Source organism: Megascapheus bottae, chromosome 6, assembly GCF_031878675.1.
Source record: "Megascapheus bottae isolate mThoBot1 chromosome 6, mThoBot2.hap1, whole genome shotgun sequence".
In the NCBI taxonomy this organism is placed as follows: domain Eukaryota; kingdom Metazoa; phylum Chordata; class Mammalia; order Rodentia; family Geomyidae; genus Megascapheus; species Megascapheus bottae.
The window spans coordinates 5,918,177-5,943,441 of record NC_143514.1 but is presented as its reverse complement, the minus strand read 5'-3'; the positions used below and the strand labels follow the sequence as shown (position 1 = coordinate 5,943,441).

The 25,265-nt window shown below is 39.7% G+C and overlaps 1 protein-coding gene across 1 annotated transcript in view; it reads right to left on the bottom strand.

Annotated features, from left to right (window-relative positions):
- LOC150061301 (neurogenic locus notch homolog protein 2) overlaps nt 1-25,265 on the bottom strand; it is a 144,912-nt gene that overhangs the window by 101,907 nt on the left and 17,740 nt on the right. Inside the window, exon 2 of the mRNA XM_090334175.1 lies at nt 1,792-1,873. Coding sequence (XP_090190301.1) covers nt 1,792-1,873 — 82 coding nt within the window. The remainder of the gene's footprint in view (nt 1-1,791; nt 1,874-25,265) is intronic.

Sequence of the window (25,265 nt, the reverse complement as noted above, 5' to 3'; positions counted from 1 at the left end):
TGAGCTAACTACCACGAGAGAGCTGACTAAGAGAATAAAACAAGCAAGTCGGCACCAAAAGCCCTAAAGGGATTATAAGATTGCAGTAGCCAACTCCAAAGTACTTAGTTCCCTCCCTTATTGTCTCCAGTTGTATTTTCATTCTTAGAGAAAAATGCAACACATGTGTTTTTTTTTCCAGCTAAAGAAACCTAGTGAGTAGCCCATTATCAGTTACATAAAATCTTTCATCTCCAATGTTATCTTTATTCCAAACCAAACAATTCTTAAGCTCTACTGTCATCACAGCTTAAAATATTTTCACTTTGTTGAGGAAAATTATTTCTGACTTGGGGGGAAAAGTCTCATTTATGACATTAAATAATATAAGTCCTGGTTTTAGAACAGACAGGACTAGAAAAAAGAAGACAGATTTCATATTATCAAATCTTTTTTTTATAGTTGTTGTTTTTGCCAGTCCTGGGGCTTGAACTCAGGGCGTGAACACTGTCCTTGAACTTTCTCAAGACTAGAGCTCTGCCACTTGATCCTTTGAGCCACAGCACCACTTCTGGCTTTTTCTATGTACGTGGTACCAAGGAATCAAACCTGGGTCTTCGTGAATGCTCAGCAAGCACTCTATCAGTAGGCCAAATTCCCAACCCCTCAAATCTTATTTTCACTGAAGCATGTAAAATACATGTTACACCAAAATTTTTCAACTAAAGTACAAGAAAAACATATGATTTAAGAAGTGGCTCAAGAGGTTCAATGCCAGCAGAAACAAAACAAGTAAGCATGAGGCCCTGAATTCAAGTCCGAGTACTCACACAAGGGGAAAATAAATCCAATTTATTTATAAAATTATCCTACAACAGTAAGTCTGGCTACAATATATGGTAGAGAAAAAGAAAAGCATTCTTCTTTATTTTTTGGTACTGGATTCTAGAATGAGTTTGTTTGCTTTTTTTTAATTGTTGGGGTAATGTACAGAGGAGTTATAATGACATTTACCAGGTAGTAGGTGCATTACTTCTCACACATTGATACCCCCTCAAAAACATATTCTCAAGTCAAGAACTATCACATGAGCTGAGTGGCAGTGACTCACACCTGTAATGCTGCCTACTCAGGAAGCCGAGATCAAGGATGGTGGTTTGGAAGGCAGGGAAGTCCATGAGACTCTTATCTCCAAATAACTGACAACAAGCTGGACATGGAGCTATAGCCTTGAGCACAAAACCTTCAGGGACAGTATTTAGGCCCTGAGTTCAAGCCCCAGGACTTGCACAAAAACAAAAAACTACCACATTTCTCAGTCCTGTTTCCTGTCCTCATCTAGACTGTTGTTCCATATGATGCCATCCACAAACTTACCCTTTATTTTCCTCCTTCACAGTCCCATCTCTGGAATTGAGTTTTTTACACTAGGAAAAAAATGGCCTGTGAATCTAATATTCATTTATACTGGAAAAAATTAGTATCTGTTCCATTTGATTTATTAAAACTATACCTAACGTGGTCAACAAGTTAAGGGAAGGAGATTCAAAGGCTATGTCTTAAAGTGAAAAATGTAAGACAGCATATTCAATAGTGGTAAAAGCCCCTCATAATGATAATAATAAGATAGTAAAACGTTCTTGCTTAACCATTCACCTGACAGCCACATACTTCAATCCTCAACAACCACAAAAACTGTTGTCAGAGAAGTCTGAGAACCAGTAATACTTCCCAGTAGTACTAAAAATAGACAATCAATCTTGTTCAGCATCCCACTGTGAAAAGAGAAAATATATGAAGAGAAAAACTTACTTGCAGTATCCAGTGCCATTATAGTAGGTAATACAAATTCCATTATTTACACAAGGCTCCTGGTCATCTCGACACTGTAGTGCTAAAATAAAAAAAAAGAAAGAAAAGAAACATACATTAGAAATAACCCTCAGAAACCAGTGTGATTCAAATTTACATTCATTCCCATACTAAATCTGATCTAGGTTTCCTTTTAGAGTTCCAATCAGCTTTTCATCTTTTGGCTTCTACAGTTATCCCCAGGGTCTCTTCTCTTCTCTTTTCCTTCGCTGTGACCTTCCTTCTCCCAATGATAATATGACGGCATCTCTGCCATGGCCCATCACCTTGGGATTTAGACAATACAGATGACATTATAAGAGTTCAATGAATGTTTTAGCAAGACCTGGATAAATACTGGATTACCATATTAAGGAGTTACTTAGCCTTTAGGTAACGTTTTAAAATAGGCCACTTTGCAAGAAACCAGAAACATCAATAATACTCATTCAAAAAACTAAAGTTGAGAATCTAATATGTATTAGGATCCAGAAAAAAAAAAGGGGGAGGAGAATCTGAATACATAGACAGATGAAGGAAACATAATTATGTTTCAAAGCTCTCAAAGAGATAAGGAATAAATCATGACTAGAAACTGTAGGGGATCAAAGAATATAAAGATAATTTAATATGTACAGAATGTGAAAATTCTCAAATACTTGATTTCCCTGGTCCCTTTGAGAGTCCCTTTGAGAGACAACAAAAAGATGCTTTACTAAGTCTCTCCCAAAATCAGTCTACTAAGGGGAGAGGAAAAAAAAAAAGCTTCACTAGTGAAAATTTTCATTGACTTCAGCAAGAATAAGAGAGTTTACCCAAGGTCTGCTAACATTTGTTAACTACTTACAGTGGCTTACTGATTTTGCTTCGAGGGTTACTAAAATGAGTATCAAAACTCCTAATGACAGCCAGACACTGGTGACCCACACCTGAAATCCTAGCTACTCAGGAGGCTGAGATCTAAGGATCAGAGATCATGGTTTTAAGCCAGGAAGGGCAGAAAAGTCCCCCTGAGATTCTTATCTCCAATTAACCCTTCAAAAACCAGAAATGGAACTGTGGCTCAAAGTGGTAGAGTGTTATCCTTGAGCAAAAGAGCTCAGGGAAAGAGCCCAGGCCCTGAGTTTAGTCTCCACAATTGTCTCTCCCCCCCCCCCCACAACTCTCCCCCAGAAAAATCCCTACTGAGGAAGGGAGTAAGTTGGGAAGGATGGGTGACAATGCTGAAAGGTGTGATACTGATCAAGATGCTTTGTTTAATGGCAATTCCTTTGTACAAATAACAAAATAATTAATTAATTAATAATTAATTAATTAATAAGATAAACTTAAAAAGAGAAAAAAAAAACCCTAAGGACATTGGGAAAGCCAAACCAAAAAGAAAGCTAGTCTAGTAGTTAAAACCTGAAGTTTATAAACTCTTTCTTAGAGGCCACTAAGATGCTGTAGAATAATTCATTTATAAATGTTTGAAAGGAAAACCCAGTTAGTCCCCATGTAGCCACATCCTTCTATACAAAAACTGTGCAGTAACAGAGGGGCTAGAGGTGGAGCTCAGCAGTAGAGTGTCTAACAAGCAGGAGGCTCTGAGTTCAAACCAAAAACTAGTAATAGCAACAGCAGCTAACATAGAACACTTCCTAAATTCTGGGTACTCTTCCCTGAGTAGCTTACATAATAATTCAAACTTCACAACAGCGCAAGCAACAGTTACCGTCATTATAGTTACTGCACAAATGAACACTTAGGGTAAGTGAGCTGCCTATTGTAGTAACGAGCCAAAATTGAACCCACCAATCTGAATCTAGACTGTTCTCTTAACTACCTGACACGTTTCTTCTTCTGGGCAGGGTAGATGTCATTGTACTCATGTATTTATACACCAGAAAGTAAAGTCCAGGGAAAGGACCTCCTCACAGGACATCAGGTCTCTAGATGGTGGCCAGTACTGAGCCTTGAACCTAGGTTTGTCACTAAGCCCAACCCATCTCTGAAAAAGCAGTTCCCCCAGCAGATTCAGGAAAAGGGTCATCTTGTCCACATCCCACTTCCCTGTAAGGCTCAAGCGCTCCCTCTTCCCACACTGATAAGCCCAATGCAACAACTATAATTAAAACAGTTAATGTCAGGTTATTTCCTCCATACCAAAGCACTCGAACTGATTTTTTCATCCTCTTTAGACATTTTTATTAGTTTCAATGAGAACTTCCTGGCTTTTCTCTACTTGCTTTTATTTCCTTCTTTTAAATAAAAGGGAAAATTTCTCAGTAGGAAAGGAATGTTCTGTAGGCGTAGGGATCATGAGGAGATCAGACGACCTAAGCCCTGCTTTCTCTCCTGCTACTAGCTGGACAACTCCAAGCAAGGCACAGTCTGACAAGGGGCTCAATTCCCTACCTGGAAACTAATCTGAGAGCAGACTAAGCCCTTGGGAGTCCCCTGTGACCCAACAGTAACACTTCCCTCAATAAGACAGGCCAATGGCATGCATCTGCATGGAGAAATCCATCCGGGAGGGTGTAAGGACCCAACCATGCATGACTCAGAAAATCACAGCCCGTTCCTATTAAGTGTCCTAGCAAATCATTATAGTGACAGGTTCAGAGAAATACAAACAACCCAGAGTCAATATGTGGCCATCAACCCAGCAAATGACTTCACAGTTTAGCCTTAATGAACCAATCCAATTCAGTGGCCCAAAAGGAGGTGGGCTTACCAGGCTAATAATTAATGCTGTTAGGCTGATTTGTGCACTCATGCTACCTTGAACCTTTAACATTTACTAAACCACAATTCTCAAACTTTAGTACACATCAGAATCATCTGGAGGGTCTGTTAAAACAGTGCTGAATCCAATCCCTGGAGGTTCTGCTTGAGTAGGGCTGGAAGGGGCCTGAGAGTCTGTGTCCCTAACAAGTTCCCAGGCCATGTGGACCATACAGATTTGAGCAGCCATACTCAGAACAAATGCACTAATACCTGACATGAGTGCTCATTTAAAATTCTTAAAGCCATTCAATGCACTAGGGGAGATCTTGGATGAACCTGCTTGAATAAACAAAAGAAAAAATAAAATTTGAGACTCATGATCTCACTGCAAAGCTGTTGCTAAGTGAATACTCTATTTGCCATGCAAAGAAAAACATAAAACTTTTAATAACCTAGCTGGGTACAAGTGACTATACCTGTATTCCTGTAATCCTAGCTACTCAGGAGGCTGAGATCTAAGGATCACAGTTCAAAGCCAGCCCAGGCAGGAAAGTTCATGAGACTCTTATCTCCAATGAACTAGTCAAAAGCTAGATGGTAAACTATGACTCAAGTGGTAGAGCACTAGCTTTGAGTGAAAAAGCTGAAAGACAGAACTGACTTTGTATTCAAGCGCCAGTATATACACTCACAGCCTTTGAGAACCCAAAATAATAATGCTATTCAGAAAATCTCATCTGAAAGTTCAATTGTATTTTCTTTTTTCGTTCTTTCCTTTTTCTTTTCTTTTTTTTTTTTTTTTTTGCCAGTCCTGGGGCTTGAACTCAGGACCTGGGCACTGTCCTTGGACTTTATTTTGCTCAAGGCTAGTGCTCTACACCTTGAACTAGAGCACCAAATCCAGCTTTTTCAATGTATGTGGTACAAGAATCAAACCCAGGGCTTCGTGCACGGTAGGTGATCATTCGACCGCTAGGCCGAACTCCGGGCCTTTTCTTAACAGAGTAAAATGTTGAATAATAAATTTGAAGGCAGTTTCATACTTCTAAAATCAAAAGTAAAATGCTAAATCAAATCACAAAGGATTAGTGTTTTAAACCAAGGAGTTGATAAACTCTGAAACAAACTAGAGAGTGACATTTTCCCAAATTTTCTTACACCACACACAGTGAACACTCAAAATAAATATTGGCTGAGTAAAATCAATCTTACATACTGTGTCTGTGTATCTGTTTGTGCATGTCTGTCCATCCCCCTAAAGAAACAGGAGAAACAAAGAGAAGCAGTGGATTCCAATCCCATCACTTCATCACTTGGCAACAGGACACAAAATCTGGAAGCTTATTTCCAATTTTCACACGTTTTTTGTGCAGTGTGTTTGCAAACTGGCTTTCTAATACTTGGAACGCACTCACAAAGCACCTGCTATAGGCAGGAACAGGCCCCCAGATCACTGATGCCACCTGGGTTAACAGTATAGAGTGCCTGTCTTCACAAACTTCACTTCTCTTAGGGATCAAAATGGATAACAAATAAGTAAGTAAAGAAAGTCACTTCAAACAGTGAAACATTTAGAAACAAGCAGCAATGAGATACAAGTAGTCCAGAAGGCTGGAGTGTAGAGATGCTTCAGAGAGTATAGGAAAGGCTTGCCTGAGGAGAAACTATATGAGCTAAGACTGAAGTGAAGAGAATCATAAAGACAGAGAAAAGAGCAGCAGCCAGGAAAATAAGGTGAAGTCTGGCCTTAAAGAATGAAACTAGTGGGGGCCGGGAGTTTGGCCTAGTGGTTAAAGTGCTTGCCTAGCATGCATGAAGACCTGGGTTTGATTCCTCGGTACCACATACATAGAAAAAAAGCCGGAAGTGGTGCTGAGGCTCAAGTGGTAGAGCTCTACCCTTGAGAAAATCCAAGGACAGTGCTCAGGCCCTGAGCTCAAGCCCAGGACTGGCAAAAAAAAAAAAAAAAAAAAAAGAATGAAACTAGTAAGCTGGGCAAGGTAGCTCACACCTGTAATCCTAGCCACTCGGGAGTTTGAGATCTGAGAATTGCAGTTTTATTGCCAGCCCAGGCACTGAAGTTATTTTCAATTAACCACCAGAAAACTGGAAGTGATGCTGTGGCTCAAGGGGTAGGGTGGTGGCCTTGAGTTGAAGAGCTCAGGGACAACACCCAGGCCCAGAGTGCAAGCCCCACAACCAAAAACAAAAAAGAAGAAGAATAAAACTAGCCACAGGGGTTAGGTCATGGAAGGTCCTGATAAGGGTCACAGCTTCTTCTGTAAGGGAGAGGATAAACTACTGCACTGTTTAAAGTAAATTTAAAAGGAAAATGACACGGTTTAAATTAGAATGTGATATTAATAAATGGAATAATTCTTCCCCAATCACTATCAGTAGCAGACCACTGAAAGGCATACTTAAATATAAAACCAAACAGATCCTAGCTATTCAAGAGGCTGAAATCTAAGGATTATGATTCAAAGCCAAAGATTATGATTCAAAGCCAACTGTGGCAGAAAAGTCCATAAAACTCTTAGCTTCAATTAACCAACAAAAAGCTGGAAATGGGGTCAGGAGTTTGGCTTGGTGGTAGAGTGCTTGCCTAGCATGCATGTTCGATTCCTCAGTACATACATAGCAAAAAGCTGGAAGTGGTGCTGAGGCTCAAGTGGTAGAGTGCTATCCTTGAGAAAGTCCATGGACAGTGCTCAAGCCCTGAGCCCAAACCCAGAACTGGCAAAAAAAAAAAAAAAAAAAAAAAAAAAAAAAAAGCTGGAAGTGGAGGTATGGCATAAGTGGTAAAGCACCTGCCTTTTGTGAAAAAGCCAAGCAACAACCAGATGTGGTGGCTCATGCCTGTGATCCTAGCTACTCAGAAGGCTGAGATCTGAGGATCAAGGTTCAAAGCCAGCCCAGGCACAAAAGGACCTGAGACTCTTATCTCCAATATGGGAAATGGGGCTTGGCTCTAGGGTAGAGCGGTAGCCTTGAGCTGAAGAGCTCAAGGACAATGCCCAGGCCCAGGGGTAGGTTGGTAGACTTGAGTAGAAGAGCTCAGGAACAGTACCCAGCCAGAGTTCAAGCTCCATGACCCACAAAAAAATAAAAATAAAATTTAAAAAAGGCAAGCAAGAGTGTAAGTCTCTGAGTTCAAGCCCTAGTACAATACAAAAACAAAAAACAAAAAGAGGGCTCACTGCTCTCCTTTTTAGCAGCTACAGAATAATGAGATGCGATTCACTAAAGGTGCAAGAACAAACTAATATTTCTTGGATAAGCACAGCTCTGTAGCAGACACTACATGAAAATCACACATGAGGGGCCAGGAGTTTGGCCTAGTGGTGGAGTGCTTGCCTAGCATCCACGAAGACCCAGATTCGATTCCTTGGTACTACATACATAGAAAAGGCTGGAAGTGGTGCTGTGGCTCAAGTGGTAGATCTCTAGCCTTGAGAAAGCCCAAGGACAGTGCTCAGGCCCTGAGGTCAAGCCCAGGACTGGCAAAAGAAAACCATACATGAATAAGATCATTTCTGCACATAAAGTCCTTATAGTTTATGAAGGCAATGTGGGGGTGGGAAAAAAGAGAGAGAATGTACTAACCCAAAGGACTATATGAAAAATATGAAAATAAAAATTGCTTTTATTAAAAACCTTTAGCTTAGCCTATTAACATTACTCTCAGAAACTCTCTAAGAAGCTCAAAGAAACATACCAGGACCCCTTGTTGTTTAGTACTACTGTCCCTTGGGACTGACAAGGCTCCTGTGTTTACTCAACCTTATCAGCCTCTGCTCCTTACAAATACTGCAAGCAACAAAACAAGCTGTGGTTGATTTTTCCCAGTTCCAGGCTGACAGGAATTTACTCACTCCAGGATAGGCTGGAGGTATCCACACTTGGACTCCTTGAAATTTCCTCAAGGCTTTTCCTATGTTTTCCAGGCCTTTTCAGTACCATGCCAGCTTCACATCACTGATTTAAAAGCCTCTCTTTGTTTTAGGAATCTCTAACACGAGTAATTAAGTCTGCTACCCCAGACAGTGTAATCTGAGCAGCCTTCAATGTGTTTTGCTTGTTGCATTGACATGTAATCGGTTGAAATTGGCATTACCCGTTCCTTTGTAGGCTCTTCAAATTGCACCCTTGTCTCAAGTGCATATATCTACTGCTCATTCAAGACATTTTAAGGCCTTGAGTTGCTATGATTCCTAAAATATCTGAGGACGAGTTATTCAGAGCTCTTCTTTTTCGTCAACATTTATGCAAATTTCAAGTAGCAGAGTCTGAGAGAGATGAAGACTGGGACTTGGCTGTGGCTGCTGCTGTTGCTTCTGGCACACAGTTGCTGGAGGAGGTACAGTAAAATGAACACAGCAAAATTTTCTAAAATGACTGCTTGCATTATTACCAAAAATAGGAGAATTGAGGGCAGACAGGAAGACACCAGGGATTTGCAAGAATTCTCAGAGCACCCTGCAATTTCAAACAACAAAGCTTTTGCTATAAATTTGTTACTCTGTTTTTTGAAATCAAGCCATGAAAAAGAAGACAGGAAAAAAAAAAGCCACCCAAACAAACAGAAGTGCGGAAGCTTTCAAATCCCAAGTGATATATTTAAATAAAAACAAAGTGGAGAAACATCTGTCTTCGTCTTAAAAAGTAATCTTGATTAAAAAGGAGGGGGAAAAAAACTGCAATAAGGGAGACATCAATTTTATCTTCCTGATGATTTAGCAAACATTGCTGTGCACATCTCATAGAGGTGTGCTGAAACCAGATCCAGAGGTTAAGGCCTAAGCTAGAGGACTCCCAGCCAAAAAATGCCACTTTCAAAAAACTAAAAAGATGCCTTGGTTTAATGAAACAGACTCCACAAACACTAATTACCAGTAAGATTAAAAGTAAAATTCATGGGGCTGGATTTTAGCCAAGTGGTAGAGTGCTTGCCTAGCATGCACAAAGACCAGGGTTTGATTCCTCGGTACCACATACATAGAAAAAAAAAGCTGGAAGTGGTGCTCTGGCTCAAGTGGTAAGAGCTCTAGCCTTGAGAAAATGTCCAAGGACAGTGCACAGGCCCTGAGTTCAAGCCTCACCACTGGCAAAAACAAAACAAAACAAAAAAACGTAAAATTCATAAATTTACTATGCCATAAAGAAACTATGTACTAAGGGTCCCCCTTCTCTTTAGTTTTTGTCTTTATGAAAACTAAAGAAAATACTTAAACTTCGACTTATGAGTTAAGTTCTGTCTATTCAATAAGCTAAATGTTAAGCCAGGAACTGGTGGCTGAGTCCTATAATCCTAGCTTCTCAGGAGGCTGAGTGGGAGCTGAGAATCTCAGTTCAAAGCCAATCCTGGCAGACAAATACAAGAAACTCCTCTTATCTTCAATTAACTAGCAAAGGCCTGAAATGGAGCTGTGGCTCAAGAAAGTGCCAACCTTAAGCGAAAAGGCCACTATATAACTTCAATTATTCTCTACACCGAATGTGTGATGTTTGTTGCTTTAATGAGGCCAAAGGTATTATTCTATTGTCTCTTGCTTTGGGTTTGGTTTGGTTTGATTTGAGGTACTGCGATGAAACCAAGGCCTCTTAGCACTCTACCACTTGAGCTATGCTCCCAGCTATTCCATTGTCTTAACTGGTCTTAACATCTGTCTGTTCAGTTGTATTATCTATACTCTTTTATCATGAAGACAGGTTTTGTATGTCTCCAATTTCCTGTGCTTTTAAGTAAATTCTTTTTTCCTTTTCAAATACTATTTTTAAGTACAACTTAATGCTTTTTAAAGGCCTTTAATTTTAAAGATTCTTTTAAACATCCTTGTTGCAAAAAAATAATAAATTTATATAATACTCTCTCTGCTGACCCCAAAAGAAACAAAGTGTTCTTCCAGGTTAAATTGTTCACAATGCTTTTTACATAGAGGAGACAATTTCAAGGGACAACAAGGGATAAGACCTATGTTTCAAAGGAAATGGCAATGCCAATGACTGTCACATGTTATTATATAAAATCATGTCAATTTCCCAAAATTGAGTAGGGAAAATCCAAAGAACTGCTTCAGATTTCCTTGTGGGCACTCATCCACACAGGCTTTTGATAAAATCCTTTAAGGTGGTAGCAGTAAAGTCTATTTATAAAAACATGGGTAGGCATGGGGGCCGGCAGGGGGATGGGAGGATTGAAATGTCCTTATCTGTGGCCCATGCAGATGGATAGTAAATTGCATAAATATGAAAGTTTGCCAACTACTTCTATAGCTGACTTGTCTGAAGTAGAATTCATAGAAGCCCAAGTCCCACTGTTTAAGCTGGGCTCATACCTGTAATACTAGCTATTCAGGAGGCTGAGATCAAGGATCTTGGGTAAATAGCCCATACAATTCTTATCTCCAATTAAGCATCAAAAAAGCAAAAGTGGAAGTGTAACTCAAGTGGTAAGAGCACCAGCCTTGAAGACTGAAGTGCAAAGCCAGTCAATAAAAAATGTTAGCGAGACTCTATTTCAGTTAACAAGCAGGTATGGTGGTGTCTAACTGTTATCGTAGCTAGGTGAGAGATGTAAGTAGTGGGATATCTATTCCAGGCCAGCCTAGACAAAAATTCAAGAACTCATCTGGAAAGTAAGTAAAACAAAAAAGTCAGGAGTGGCTCAAATGGCATAGCCCCTGTCTAATAAGCTCAAAGCTCTGAGTTTAAAAAAAAAAAAAATCACTGGGCTCCAGTTGCTCAGGCCTATAATCCTGGCTAGTAGGGAGGCTGAGATCTGAGGATTATGGTTTGAAGCCAGACCGGGAAGAAAAGTCCCTATAAGACTTTTATCTCCAACTAACCACTCAAGACCCGAAAGTGGCGCTGTGGCTCAAAGTGATGGCATGCTAGCTTTGAGCATAAGAGCTCAGAGATAACAAGCACTCAGGCCCTGAGTTCAAGCCCCACAACTGACTTTAAAAAAATCAATAAAAGACTAATACTTTCAATGATCAGTTAGTTCCTCTTAAAAACTTCAGTCCTCCAACTGCGCATATGATAGGCTGCCATGCTGGAGTTCAAGCTTTCCATGGTGTCTTCAGTCATAGAAGGGAATCCCATGTCTGTTCATTTTCAACAACACCTGATTTGGAATCTCAAAAGAGTTACAATGCCTATAATAAAGGTTTGACTAGTTCTACAGAAAACAAAAGATGTCTTCTGTTCCAGCATCATTAGAGTTCTCTAAAAGATCAAAAGAAACAACTCATACTCTAGCATATTAAATTTAAATGTGAGGAGTAAGTCCTATAAAATACCCTGTCAAAAAGCAAATGAAATAAAACACACTGTCCTTAAGTACTTCTCCCACCCTTTCACAAATGTACCCTAAATGTCTTGCAGGATTTCAAAATGCTGTGCTGTCCTGTTTCATCCTCTTCATTGCCACTCCACCCAATGGGGGCCCTAAGAGTTCCAGAAGACTTCAGATTCTGGGTAACATGAGCCATGTTCCACCAGCGTCAAACAGTTACAAGGCCAGACACAGGGTCAATGCCCAGAAAATGTGTGCCATGCAAAACTGTTGGAGAAGCAGCCCATAGCTTCCTTTCTCCATTCCCTAAAACTGAGAAACAAGTCCTTAATTTCCCTTAAGACAAAAGGAAAACCCGCAAAATGATAATTTACTTTAGCCTTTTAAGGACACAATGACCTGACAGGGGAGTTTCATGTTTTTTGTTGATCAATCACTCTGAAAATTCTCTCTTCAATGAAGTATCATTCTACTTTGGGGACAGGAAAGTGACACTTAGGCTGAAGGAAAGGGATTTACAGAAGGGAGTTTTACCAGTTACACCACTCCAGGCCCAATGGGAATGTCCTTCCATCACCTCATCGCATTACCAGGATTAAGTCCTTGGGAAAGCCAGTTTTAAAGCAAGGAACCCTCCTCCTTCAAACAGAGGGACAAAAAGGCTCAGTGAATGTTGTTATGAGTGTGATTAAATAACATTTCTCCTCCTCTCTACTAAAGCACACATTACCTCATGAAAACATTAAAAACAAGGCATTGTAATCATTTGCCTCTAAGCTAGAATATACATTACCAAAAAAAGTCTCAAATGCTAGGTTTTATTTTTTTTAATCAAGTTAGTCAAGTATATACCTACACACACACACACACACACACACACACACACACACACACCCCTAATATAATCTGCCTTTAGCACTGTTAACTAAAACAAATTTATAAATCGGAACATAGCAATTTCTGTAGTAACCACCCACTTCCCAAGAAAATTAACTTCAAATCAGCAAGCAACTACCTCAAGAAGTAACTGTAAGAATGGGAATTTCAGAAATTAGCCAGGAATATCTGCGGTCACTTGGCTATCAGTATCCTTCCAGTGAAGTGAGAGTAACAGTATCATTGTACCCAAAGACAGAGTTGTTGCTAACTAGACACCATGAAGAAAAGCAAGACCATAGTTTAGCACTCCATAAAATATATTTACAACTAATATCCCCTCTTCTACTGGGTTCGAATTTTCAATTGACTTTCTTCTGTGTCCCTCCACCACAGTCTACAGCCTATGAACACTAGGCCAAATAAACTAGAAAACCATCAACACATCAGCACTGATATGTGAAAGCTGCCCTGAAAAGGTGACCATATACGGATCAACTGGCCAGAGGCAGCACTATGCCTCCAAAGCCTACATGACATTTTCATACAATCATCCCTATAACAACTCTATGCCACTTAGTATATTAGCACCACTTGTTATAAAAGGAAACCACGGGTCAGGAGTTTGGCCTAGTGGTAGAGTGCCTGCCTAGCATGCATGAAGACCTGGGTTCAATTCCTAGGTGCCACATACATAGAAAAAGCCAGAAGTGGTATTGTGGCTCAAGTGGTAGAGCTCTAGCCTTGAGAAAGTCCAAGGACAGTGCTCAGGCCCTGAGTTCAAGCCCCAGGACTGGCACAAAAAGGAGGGAGTGGGAGAACATGCCCAAAGTCATACAAATCAAAGGATCCAAACCAGAACTAGAATACAGTTTTTGTCTATTGGTTCTGCATTCCTTTTCTCCCATATCTATAGAGATACAATGAGAAAAATATGCTATCTACCATAACCTGCAAACATTTATAATACACGTTTGTGCCTATAACAGCTTCAAATAGATAATCACCTAAGTAGCAGCCATGCATAGAAAAAATATTCTTGCCAAAAACTAGCATATAACCATACACTTGTCAAAATCAAATCAAGATGGGCACCCAGGACAAAAGGGGCTGACACTGTTACAGTTTAGAACGACCCTTGACACACATGCCACAGTAACTGACACCTGTTCACCAGGGTCACCTTGACCTCCACAACAAACAAATGCCACTTTGAAAATATGTCACTTACAGAACTCAATATATAGTTGTGTATCATCTCTCAGGAAAACAAAACAAACTACCCTATGAGGTAAGAGCTAAACTGTGCAGAGCTAAAATTGTGCAGAGTTCTTTTTTGTTTGTTTTTATAATTTGTATCAAGGGAGGAAGGTAAAGGGAAAAAATGAAACTAGATACCATTTCTTCTCATAATAAAGAAGTATCACAGGAGTGAGAAGAAAACTATAAGTTAGAGATAGAAGCCGATCATAGAAGCCTACCTTATCTCAACAAGATATTATTCTTAAAAATTGTGACTCTAGCCAGGCACGCCTGTAATCCTAGCTACTCAGGAGGCTGAGATCTGAGGATCAAAGTTCAAAGCCAGCACAGGCACTAAAGTCCGTGAGATTCTAATCTCCAATTAATCACTAGAAAACTAGAAGTGAGGCCATGGCTCAAGGGGTAGAGCCTTCAGCCTTGAGCTGAAGGGCTCAGGGACAGTGCCCAGGCCCAGAGTTCAAACCAGAGTTCAAAAAAAAAAATTGTGATCCTACTAAAAGTTGGTAGTCCATCATTATTTGGCCAAAATACCCATGATTCAACTGACTAGAAATATGTTCTTCAGAGGGGAAAAAAAAACTTCAGTTAAGTTAATGAAAACTGAACCACTAAACAGGAAGAGTGTGGCCTGCTATTCAGAGAAGGCAAGGAATGACTAATGTGGTAAACCAAAAATGTCATAAGAGATAGAATATTTTCTTTGTCTGGTCTGCTTCTCTCCTATTAAATGAACCAATTGAGATAGGAGGAAAAAAGGACAAAATCTACCTTCCCAAAGCAAGAAATAAATTAATAAATTATCCTGACTGATGTTGAATGCCAAGCTAAGAAACTTTAAGACACTTCACTACATTTCTACTAGGCCAGAACACTGGGCTCTTGTCTTCCAAGAGAATCAATTTTAACAATACGTTTCTAACAGGAGTGGAGTATTACTGTTCCACAAAATGCCATGTTACTTCATGTCCATGCCACTAAAAACTGTAGAAAATGGTATGTTAAGTCTCTTTTCTATTTTCCTCGTGACATTCTTTAAAGGACATGTGATCACAGAGCGTTCTTGGACTTCGGATTTGCTAGCTGAACTAAACTACAATTGATCCACAATAGTAAACTCTAAATAAATACACCATAAAAATTTAAGAAATGGCAGCAGAAATTCTAAGGAACAAAAGATTTTTAACAGTCTCAGACCAAAACTTTCTAAAATGGTTATAATCAAAGAAAGCAACTGACCACTTCTTTTTCTGTGTCTAAGCCACACTTCTGAATCTACAGCTGTCTTTACTCAGCTGGAGGAAAACCACAGGACTGGGAATAACTCAAAGTGCAGCCCCTCCCTCTGTTAAAATAATACTGTTGACCAACCTTCTAGCCTATGTGCTTAGCTGAGCTTGGCTTAACTTGTTTGTTTCTCCAGTAACAGTAAAGAGTGAGCAACTCTAATATTGAAATGATTTGCACACACTGAAAACATATTTGGAAATATCCATATATATAGTACACATGTCCCTGTGCTTGTCTGATTTTACCTGACAACCAGTGTCTTATTCTTCTTTATCATTTGCTCTCCCGAGTCAAATGATGGCTAACGTTATTCTTTTCACATCATTACAAAAATAGAAGTTGTTTTAACAAAGAAAGTTGCTAAAGATGACACTGAGTGAGCACAATTCTGGGCTTCCAAGTTCTGAACTAAGTGAACATAATGGCAGGCACTAGTCGCTTACATCTATAATCCTAATCTTAGGGGGATAAGATCTGAGGATCTCAGTTCAAAGCTAGCCAGAAAAAGGAAAGTTCATGAACCTCTTATTTCCAATTAACCAGCAAAAAAGCTGGAAGTGGCATGACAATATACTTCTCTATGTATGTGACAGTACTGGGGCTTGAGCTGATGGCCTGGGTTCTGTCCCTTTGCTTTTTTTCCCTCAAAGCTAGCCTTTCTGCCACTTGAGCTATATATCCATTTCTGGTTTTCTACTGGATAACTGAAATCAAAGACCTTTCCTGCCACAATCCTTGGATCCCAGCTTCCTAGGTTTGAAGTCAACTCAGGTAGGAAAGCCCATGAGGCTCTTATCTCCAAATAACGACCAAAAAGTCAGAAGTAGAGCTGTGGCAAGTGGTAGACCATTAGTCTTGAGTACAAAAGGCCCTGAGTTCAAGCCCAAGGACTAGAAAACTTCACACACCCACGTGTGCACACGCACACACACGCAATCATAGCAATAACTAGTAATATGCATTAATACTAATTCAAAGATTCCAAGAGGAAACAAAGGTATTAAAAGAACAAGCTTACCTGAAAGGCTCAATAACCAGTAGGGCTAGCCAGGTACCAATGGCTGGTACCGGTAATCCTAGCTACTCAGGAGGCTGAGATCTGAGGATGACAATACAAAACCAGCCTGAGACTCAACTCAATTAACCACCACTATTAAAAGAAAAAAAAAAAAAACACACAAGTGAAGCTGTGACTCAAGTGGTAGAATACCAGTCTTGAGCAAAAAAAAAGCCAAGGGACAGCACCCAGGACCTGAGCTCAATCCCTTGTACTGGAACAATAGTAATAATAATAATAAAATAACCAGTAGGACTGGTTACTGAAGTTCCACAAAGGGTTGTTTTGTTTCTAATGCTTTCTTCTACATATTCCGAGCAACTGCAATAGTGCCTAGCACTTAAAAATTGTGCATTTCCATACTGAGTGTGTGAATGAATAAATAAATGGGTAAACCTGGAAGCTCAACTATGAAGAAATAATAGCCAACTACACTAATATTCTGACCAGGGACATGCTCCTAGAAGGAATGTGCAATCTACTTATTTTCTAAGGTAATCCTTGGGCTTACTTGCACTGTTCAACACCAGGACTTCTGGAATGTAGGCCCAAGGTGCTTCTTCAAGTCTATATGAGTTCTGAAGAAAACAAAAGGGTTCCACAGCCAATCCCCTTGGCACTACCGCTCTAGCAATATCCATCCATGTCTGATCATTTGCCAGAACAAGACCTTCTAAGTAATTATTTTGCACACTCTGTGTGCACACTGCCAAGAGGGAAGCAAGCTAGATGGGGTGGTACACACCTATAATCTCAAGCTACTCGAGAAGCAAAGATAGGAGAATCACAATTTGAGGCCAGCCTACACAAGAAGTTAGCAAGACCCAGACTCAAAAGTCAAGCTGAGAGGCTGGGACTTGATGTCTGCGTGCCCTGCCATCACCATCTTTTTCCTGATACGCTAACCTAAGTCGCAACCCTCAGTGGAGGGCTGGTAAGTCCTGTGCAACACTGTACCCTTAAAATGCAATTATGTGACGTCATGTTTTTCCTTTAGGAATGTTATTGGTGAGACTAGAGTTCTAAGAATTTGATATGCATTGTTTAAAACTAACTTTTCTCCATTATCACTACAAAAGCCAAAAATTAAGAAAAAAAAACTATATGAGCACTTAAAAAAAAAGTCAAGTTGAACATGGTATATGCCTGTAATTCCAGGTAGGTGGAATGGGAGGCAGATATAGGAGGATCAGACTGTGAGGTTAGTCCCTGGGAAAAGGCTAGACATACATGAAAAATGAACTAAGGCAAAAAGGGCTAGGATTCTGGTAGAATACCTGCCTACCAAATGTAAGGCCCTTAATTCTAACCCCATAACTGCAAAAACGAACACAAATTTTTTTAAAAAGTAGGCAGTCAAGTATAAAAACTTCAAAGTTAAGGTTGGCAACATTTTGCTCAATTAAAGAACACATCTGCATCACCAAATTGGGCCTATGTTTTACAGTCTGTCATGGAAAAGTAGTTTCTACAAAACTCCAATTATCCAAAAGCCATCTTAGTCAGAAGCCCTTTAATGCCATCTGAAATAGCTAAATTTAAAGAAAGTACAATCGTTTTTTTAGTAAGAAACAGGAAACTATGTTATTTCCAAAGTGGAAATGTTATGTCCACTTTGTGGGACAAGGGTACCTCTGCCAATGAAGTTGTGATGGACTATACATACAGGTACAGACAGTGAAGGATTAGGCACACAGGTACAGACAGAAGGCCTGGCTTTGCTAACTCACCCTTGCACTTGTAGAGCAACAATGTAAGGTCCCATGAGATTCCTGCCTCAACCTTTACAAATGAGCACCTGGCCTTGTAAATGTTTTACACACTATTACATATTATCTTCTCAGCATGCAAATTACCTCTATGTGCTGATTTTCCCTCCCACTGGGTGACCTAAATGAATTAATTAGAAAGTGCCCACAGGTAGTTTAAGAGCAGGGTGAGGAAAGTATAAACAGAAGACACTGAATATTTTCATACTACAGCATACAAGTGAAGGGTCCCAAATAACAAGAAAATTAGAAGAAGAAAAAAAGTGATCCACGGTATACTGGCCTTGTTTAGGGAGAATCTGAGTTGGAAAGACATAAGAAAACTGTTGAGTGCTGGTGGCTCACTCCTGTAATCATAGCTACTCAGGAGGCTGAGTTCTGAAGATCACAGTGGGAAAGCAGTCTGGGCAGACATCTGTGAGAATCTTATCTCCAATAAACCACCCAAAGGCCAGAAGTGGAGGTGTGGCTCAGGTGGTAGAGCACCAGCACTGAGGCAAGAAAGCCTAGCAAGAGCTGGAGGTTCTGAGTTCAAGCCCTACTACCTTTACACAAACATACACATACACACACACACACACACACACACACACACACACGGACAGAAAAGACAACTAATGAAAAACACATAATAGACTGAATTCTTCTAACACCTTACAAAAGAGTATATTTAAAGAGAACTTGGGAACAAGATGAAGGAAGCACTATGTTTGTGTCAGGTCTGACGTGACCTTTGATAGGGGTGCACTATCTTTTCATGTGGCCCCAAAGAAATAGCTGAGCCATTACTGTTGTTGATAATGACAAGCAGATGTTGATGGGACGAGCGCACATCCACAGTTCTCAGACTCCAGTCTTATGTAATTGGGTGTGTCAATCTATGTCACCCCACAGATGGTTATTAAGCTAGTTATAACTTCCCTAAATCTCTTCAGACCTGGGCAGCATTATGGACAGTGATTCTCTGCCAACTGAGAATAGGCACTAATATTAAAAAAAAAAAAAAAAAAAAAAGATTTTGAAAGAAACAGTTCCAAAGTCCATTGTTTTTCTCTCTGTGTCTCTCTGTGTCAATGATGCTTACTCTTTAATTCAGATACTCAAATGTTCTAATTAAATATTTTAAACTTGCACCTAAACCATAAGGATTCTTTTACCACAGACAATGTAACAAATCTACTAATATCAACTTGTCACTAATAAAAAATAATTTATTCCCTCTTCCCCCACTTTTTTTTTTTTTTAAACAGCTCAGGCTAGTTTCCAATTCATCTACTTTAGCTTCCTGACTGCTAGGATTACAGGGATACACTACCATGCCCCGCTATTCCCAATTTTCTATGGGGAAAAAAATGTATTTTGAGTAGCAATGTGGTCACAGCTCTTCTGGGCATGGCGAAGACTGGAGAATCTCAGATCTTACCATACACCACTGCCAAATTGCCTGGTGAGAGAGGAACACTGCCCAATGTTGCTAGAAATACCACTGTGTTAACTACACAGCAAGACCAAATGTCCAAATGGACTGCTGTGGAAGTCAAAATGGTCATTATGGCATTTTTGTTATTCTAGGCATCAAGCCTTCAAACTAGTTCCTCATACAAAGACAACTGAAAGAACATTTGCTAACCTCCCCTGAACAAAAGGCATAACCCATGAAATGCATGGTGAGGAAAGGCAAGCTTAAGCTTAGTTCCGTGTAACAAGGGCTGGAAACCAGAAGAGGGTTCTTGTTTATAGAAGTCATGCGCCTCAGAATTAGCTGCTAACATGAAATGCAATGGCAGTTTGTTGATTTCTCTTTCTTTATGCCTGAATGTTTGGCAGGGTTAGAACTGTAGCCATGACACATTTTCTTCCCTGAAATGTATCAGTTACAGTTCCCACCAAGCCTGGATACACATTTCCTTGTGGGTGCAAGAGCACAACACCATAACAAAACATTTTCTATTTCCTCATTTTGATTAAAAGAAGAAACTGCTGCGCACTTGCATTAAGTGACAGTGAAGTATGGACACACCCATCCACACAAAGAGTACTGTTCCATGTTTTAAGTATTTCAAGAGAAAAATGCTGAGTGACTTCGCGGTAACTTAAAATTTTACATGAAGGGGCAGCCCCAGCTACAGGTTCTAGAGAAAACTGGGAAGCCTTGGAAGAAGTAGCAGTTACTGCAGGTTGTGCACACATTTAAGAATGGCTGATGAGTCGGGTACCAATAGTTCACACCTATAATACTAGCTACTCAGGAGGCTAGAATCTGAGGATCACAGTTTAAAGCCAGCCCAGGCAAGGAAGTCCCAAAGACTCTTATCTTCAATTAATCACAAAAAAAGCCAGAGCTGTGGGTAGAGCACCAGCCTGAGTGAAAAAGCTAAGGAAAGGAACTGGGGACCAGTGGCTCATGACTGTAATCCTAGCTACTCGGGAGGCTGAGGATCTCAATTCACTCAGTTCAGCGACAGCCCAGGCACGAAAGCTTATGAGACTCTTCTCGCCAACGACCAGAAAACCAGAAGTGGCACTGTGTGGCTCAAGTGGTAGGGCAGGAACTTTGAGCTGAAGGACAGGGCCCAGGCCCAGAGTTCAAGCCCTACGACTAATGGAGAAAAAAAAAAAAAAAAAAAAGAAGGAAGAATGACTGAAGAACAATATCACAAATTAGTTATGAGAGTACAAAATGAATGTATATGACCATGTCACTACCACTGGTCAGACACAGGAAAGTTATGATTAAGTCAGTCACGTTCTCCTGCCTGTTTTACTTTAAATGAACATCTTGATCAGTGACAAGTTAACAATACAAGCACAGAGTAACTTTTTTTAATATTTTTATTGTAATTAATAAAAGGGGTTACATGATATTTGCCAGATAGAAGGTGCATTAATTCACATACATTGATACCCTTTCACATGTCTTGGTACCCTTTACCCTCCCCTCCACTGCCCCCCCCCCCCCCCCCCCCCCCCCCCCCCCCCCCGTCTTAACTTTTTAAAAAGTTACTGTGTCTAAGCATGGACACAGCTATATTAGCTCCTTGGGAAGCTGACACCCAGAGGAATGAGGTTCAAAGTCAGACCTTGCAAAAAGTTTGCCAAACCTTATCTCAACCAGTAAAAAGCTGGGTGTGGTGGTACATGCGTGTCATCCTGACTACACATGAGAATCATGGCTCAGGCCCTCCAAACCAAGAGAATCTATTCAAAATTGACAAAGGTATAAAAGGTTAGGAGCATGGTAGAGCACTTGCAAGGCCCTGAGTTCAAACCATAGTACTCACCAAGAAATCGAACTGACCTATCTAGGGAAAGAATCCTCAATTCTGCTTCACTCTGTCAGGCTCTAACTGAAAGCGCTAATCAATCAGAAGAGGATCTCTCCATACCACAGAGAATAGAATTCAGATGGAGGGGTATTATGAAAGAGACAATGTCTATAATTAAAGACCTATTCTACACCTAAAAGCCAAGGTTCCAGGTCTAGCTTTGTCAAAGACTAGTCATGCAATCTGGACAAATTCCTTTAAGCTATTTTGAGTAGTATTATTCCCAACTATAAAAATAAGATAACTTGCCAGGTGCAGTGGCTCACGCCTATAATCCTAGCTACTCAGGAGGCTGAGATCTGAGGATCAAGGTTCAAATCCAGCCTAGCCACAAAAGAATCTGAGACTCTTATCTCCAATTAACCTCTAGAAAACGAGAAGTGGAGCTGGGCTCAAGGATACTGTGGTAGCTTAGATGAAGAGCTCAGGGACAACGTCCAGGCCCAAGGGTAGGGTGGTAGTCTTGAGCTGAAAAGTTCAAGGACAGCTCTCAGGCCAACTTCAAACCCTATGACCCATTAAATAAACAATTAAATAAAATAAAATGACTTGCCAGGTACCAGTAGCTCATGCCTGAAATCCTAACTACTCAGAATGCTGACATCTGAGGATTGTGGTGCAAAGCCAGCCCATGCAGGGAAGTCCATGAAACACTTGTATTTCCAATTAACAATCCAAAAAAAAAAAAAAAAAAAAAAAAGAGTTGGAAGCAGGGCTGTGGCTCAAGTGGCAGAATGCTGGCAGTGAGTACAAAAACTCAGGGACAGCACTCAGGCCCTGAGTTCAAGCCCCAAGACCAGCACAAAATTAATTAAATAATTAGCCTTCCCTCCTTGGAAGAGTTAATTTGAGGTCCAAACAAAATCTCTAATGATGATTATAAACTGGATAGTATTAACATAAAATATTATTTTATAAAAGTCCTACTCCAAAATTCTATGAACATCCTTACCATCCAGTGCTCAGATGAGAAACAAGTTATGTGATCAAATTAGATCACATAAACTGTAAGATATGGCTACTTCTCAGCCCATATACTACATAGAAATTAAATGTATCATTAAGCTATTGTAACTACTGTCAACAATCTTAAAAAAGAAAATTTCCTTGCTATTCTCAGTATGCTCAGCTATGTTCAGGAATTATAAGCAAGAACAATAATCTCCTCAACCCCCCACTTACCCTTCTCTGGCTCAAAAATCCAACACAGGCCATTTCACATGCCTAATTAGATAAGCTCTCTCAACACTAAAAACCAACTGCTTCCAACATTTCAAATCTGATTTCCATGAATACTATGGGGTGAAGGATGGAAACAACAATAATAATACAACCAAATTAGTGTTCTTCAGCTTTTATTTGTAATGCTAAATTTATTTTCTATGAATCAACTGCTCATGAGACTAAAAAGCTAGAAAAGCTTTTAAGTCACACCAAGTTAATCAACATATTTTAAATTACTAGACAATGGTGCTTGCAATCTGTTCCTTAGGTAAATCCATAATCTTGCCTTTGCAATGAAGCACAGTTTAAAGGTAGTCACTAAAACAACTGAAACAGAGAGGCCCAAAGACTAGTTCTTCCAAAGTGGAGTGACTACAAGATTAATAAAGCTTAACATTTGAAGCCCTCACACCTGCATACCTATTTTGTGCATATAATCATGCAAGCCCAATTAAATATAGTATTTCCTGCCTTTGAAAACAATCTCGTCACTTAGACATTACTATTATTCCATTACAGAAATGAGGGGATTGAGATGAAGAGTTTAGTGGCTTTTCCAATACTCTCTGCTGGCACGAATAAGAGTCCAAGAATAAGATAATAAGATCCAAAATTTTCCAGCAAAGGCCAAAGTAAAAGTCAAAATGTAGCCAGGCACTAGTCATTCACTCCTATAATCCTCGCTCCCTAAGAAACTGAGATCTGAGGAACATGCTTAAAAGCCAGATCCAGCAGGAAAGCCTGTGAGACTCTTGTCTTCAATTAACCAGCAAACCCAGAATTAGAGCGGTGGCTGAAGTTGCAGAGTACCAGCATTGAGCCCTGAGTTCAAGCCCCAGTATTGACATTTTTAAAAAGTCAAAATATAGTAGGGAAGGAGATCTAAAAGTGATCCTGAAACATGGGTAAAAATAAATATCAACACTGCCATTTATCTTTTACTATCTTTTTAATATTCCTTGCCATTCTCTCCCTTACCATTCAATCAAATGCTAGCGGAAAAGACAGGCATGGTTGGAAAGACCCACACATCTAAATGTGTGGGGAAAGGACTGTATGTACTTCAAAACAGAAGATACCATATGGGATTATCTATTGCTGTCAAACATAATTCTCTTATATATTAGTAGAGATGTCCACCAGTTTTCAGTAACAAAGAAGACCGTGAGGAGGAAAAAGTTCATAGGAAAAAAAAACAAACAAACAAGCAAAAGTGCCCATTTTTTGTTCTGTAATGATATATGTAGAAATGCTGCCCATAGTTAATTCCAGGATAAGTTAGTGCTGGGTAGTTTTGATAATTGGCTCTGTGTATTGCTCAGAGGCCGAAGCATTCCAATCATTTTACAGGATCTCTCATCATTCCTTGCAGAATGGTACGATAAGAATACAACTGCACAGTGCAGAGAAAGCTATTTGTAACTAAAAAAGCTGCTATAAACTATTTATGTATATAAATATAACCTTAGACTGCCACTTTTCAATTTTTCTCAAATTTTTCTTATTGAAATAAAAAAGTGACACATTCATTCCTGGTCTCAATCTACAGAAAAATTTCTTTTGAGGGCAAGAAGTAACAGAGCAACTTTCTCTGGACTGCAACAAAGATAAATCTATTCTTCCTTACTACACAAAATTTAGAAGAAACTAGACTTTTCTAAATGGAAGTTTAAAACTTAAATTCCCATGTAAATGTCCCATACAAATTTAAGATACTGCTTAAAAGAATGAAAATAGGTCAATTTTAGTACACAAAATATTATTAAATCACATTATCTATGGGCGCTAGTGAACTTACATCTGTAATTCTAGTCACCTGCGAGGCTGAGATCTGAGGGTCACAGTTTGAAGCCAGCTGGATCTGAAAGCCTATGAAACTCTTATCTCAGATTACAAGTACCATTGTCTACTACTTTAAAGTTTGTTGACTAACTTGGTGTGACCTAACTAACCACTGAAAAGCTAGAGATGGAAGTATGCTTCAAGTGTTAGAGCAGGAGTTTTGAGTGAAAAAGCTTTAAAAAAAAAAAAAAAGTGTGGTTGTTCTAAGTTCAAGCCCCAGTACCAGCACTAAAATAAAACGAAATACGACATTATCTGTGGGACTACTGCATTCCACCGGGGAGAAAACACATTCTTTATTGTGGTGCAGTGCGTTAGTTTTGGAGTCGGGCAAGAACGATTCTAGTTCCAAGTTGGTGTCAGACCCACTAGTTGGCTGGCTAGTGGGTGACCTCCACTACCATTTCTTCACTTTTCCATACACAGAACAGCCACCCTAAAAACTGAAAATCAAAAAGCTAAAAATCCTACCTCCTCAGACATGTGCCACATGCCACATAGTAAACCCTAGTGTGTGAAGCTGTTGTTACCCACCGGTGCTTTGTGAGAATAGATTCTTGTCTGCTTGGTTCTCCCTGTTAACATAGAGTGTCAACACAGAGTCTCTCAGAATCAGTCATATATCTACAATTCGCATTCTCTATGTTCAGTGTATACCCCTCTTTTACAGTAAGCAGTTTCAGCTGCTTTTTTGGAAAGTTAAAAATGAAAGAAAAATATTTCACATGTTTTAGGTGTATTTGAGATAACTTGCACCACTTACATTTTCTGTAAACTGTGTA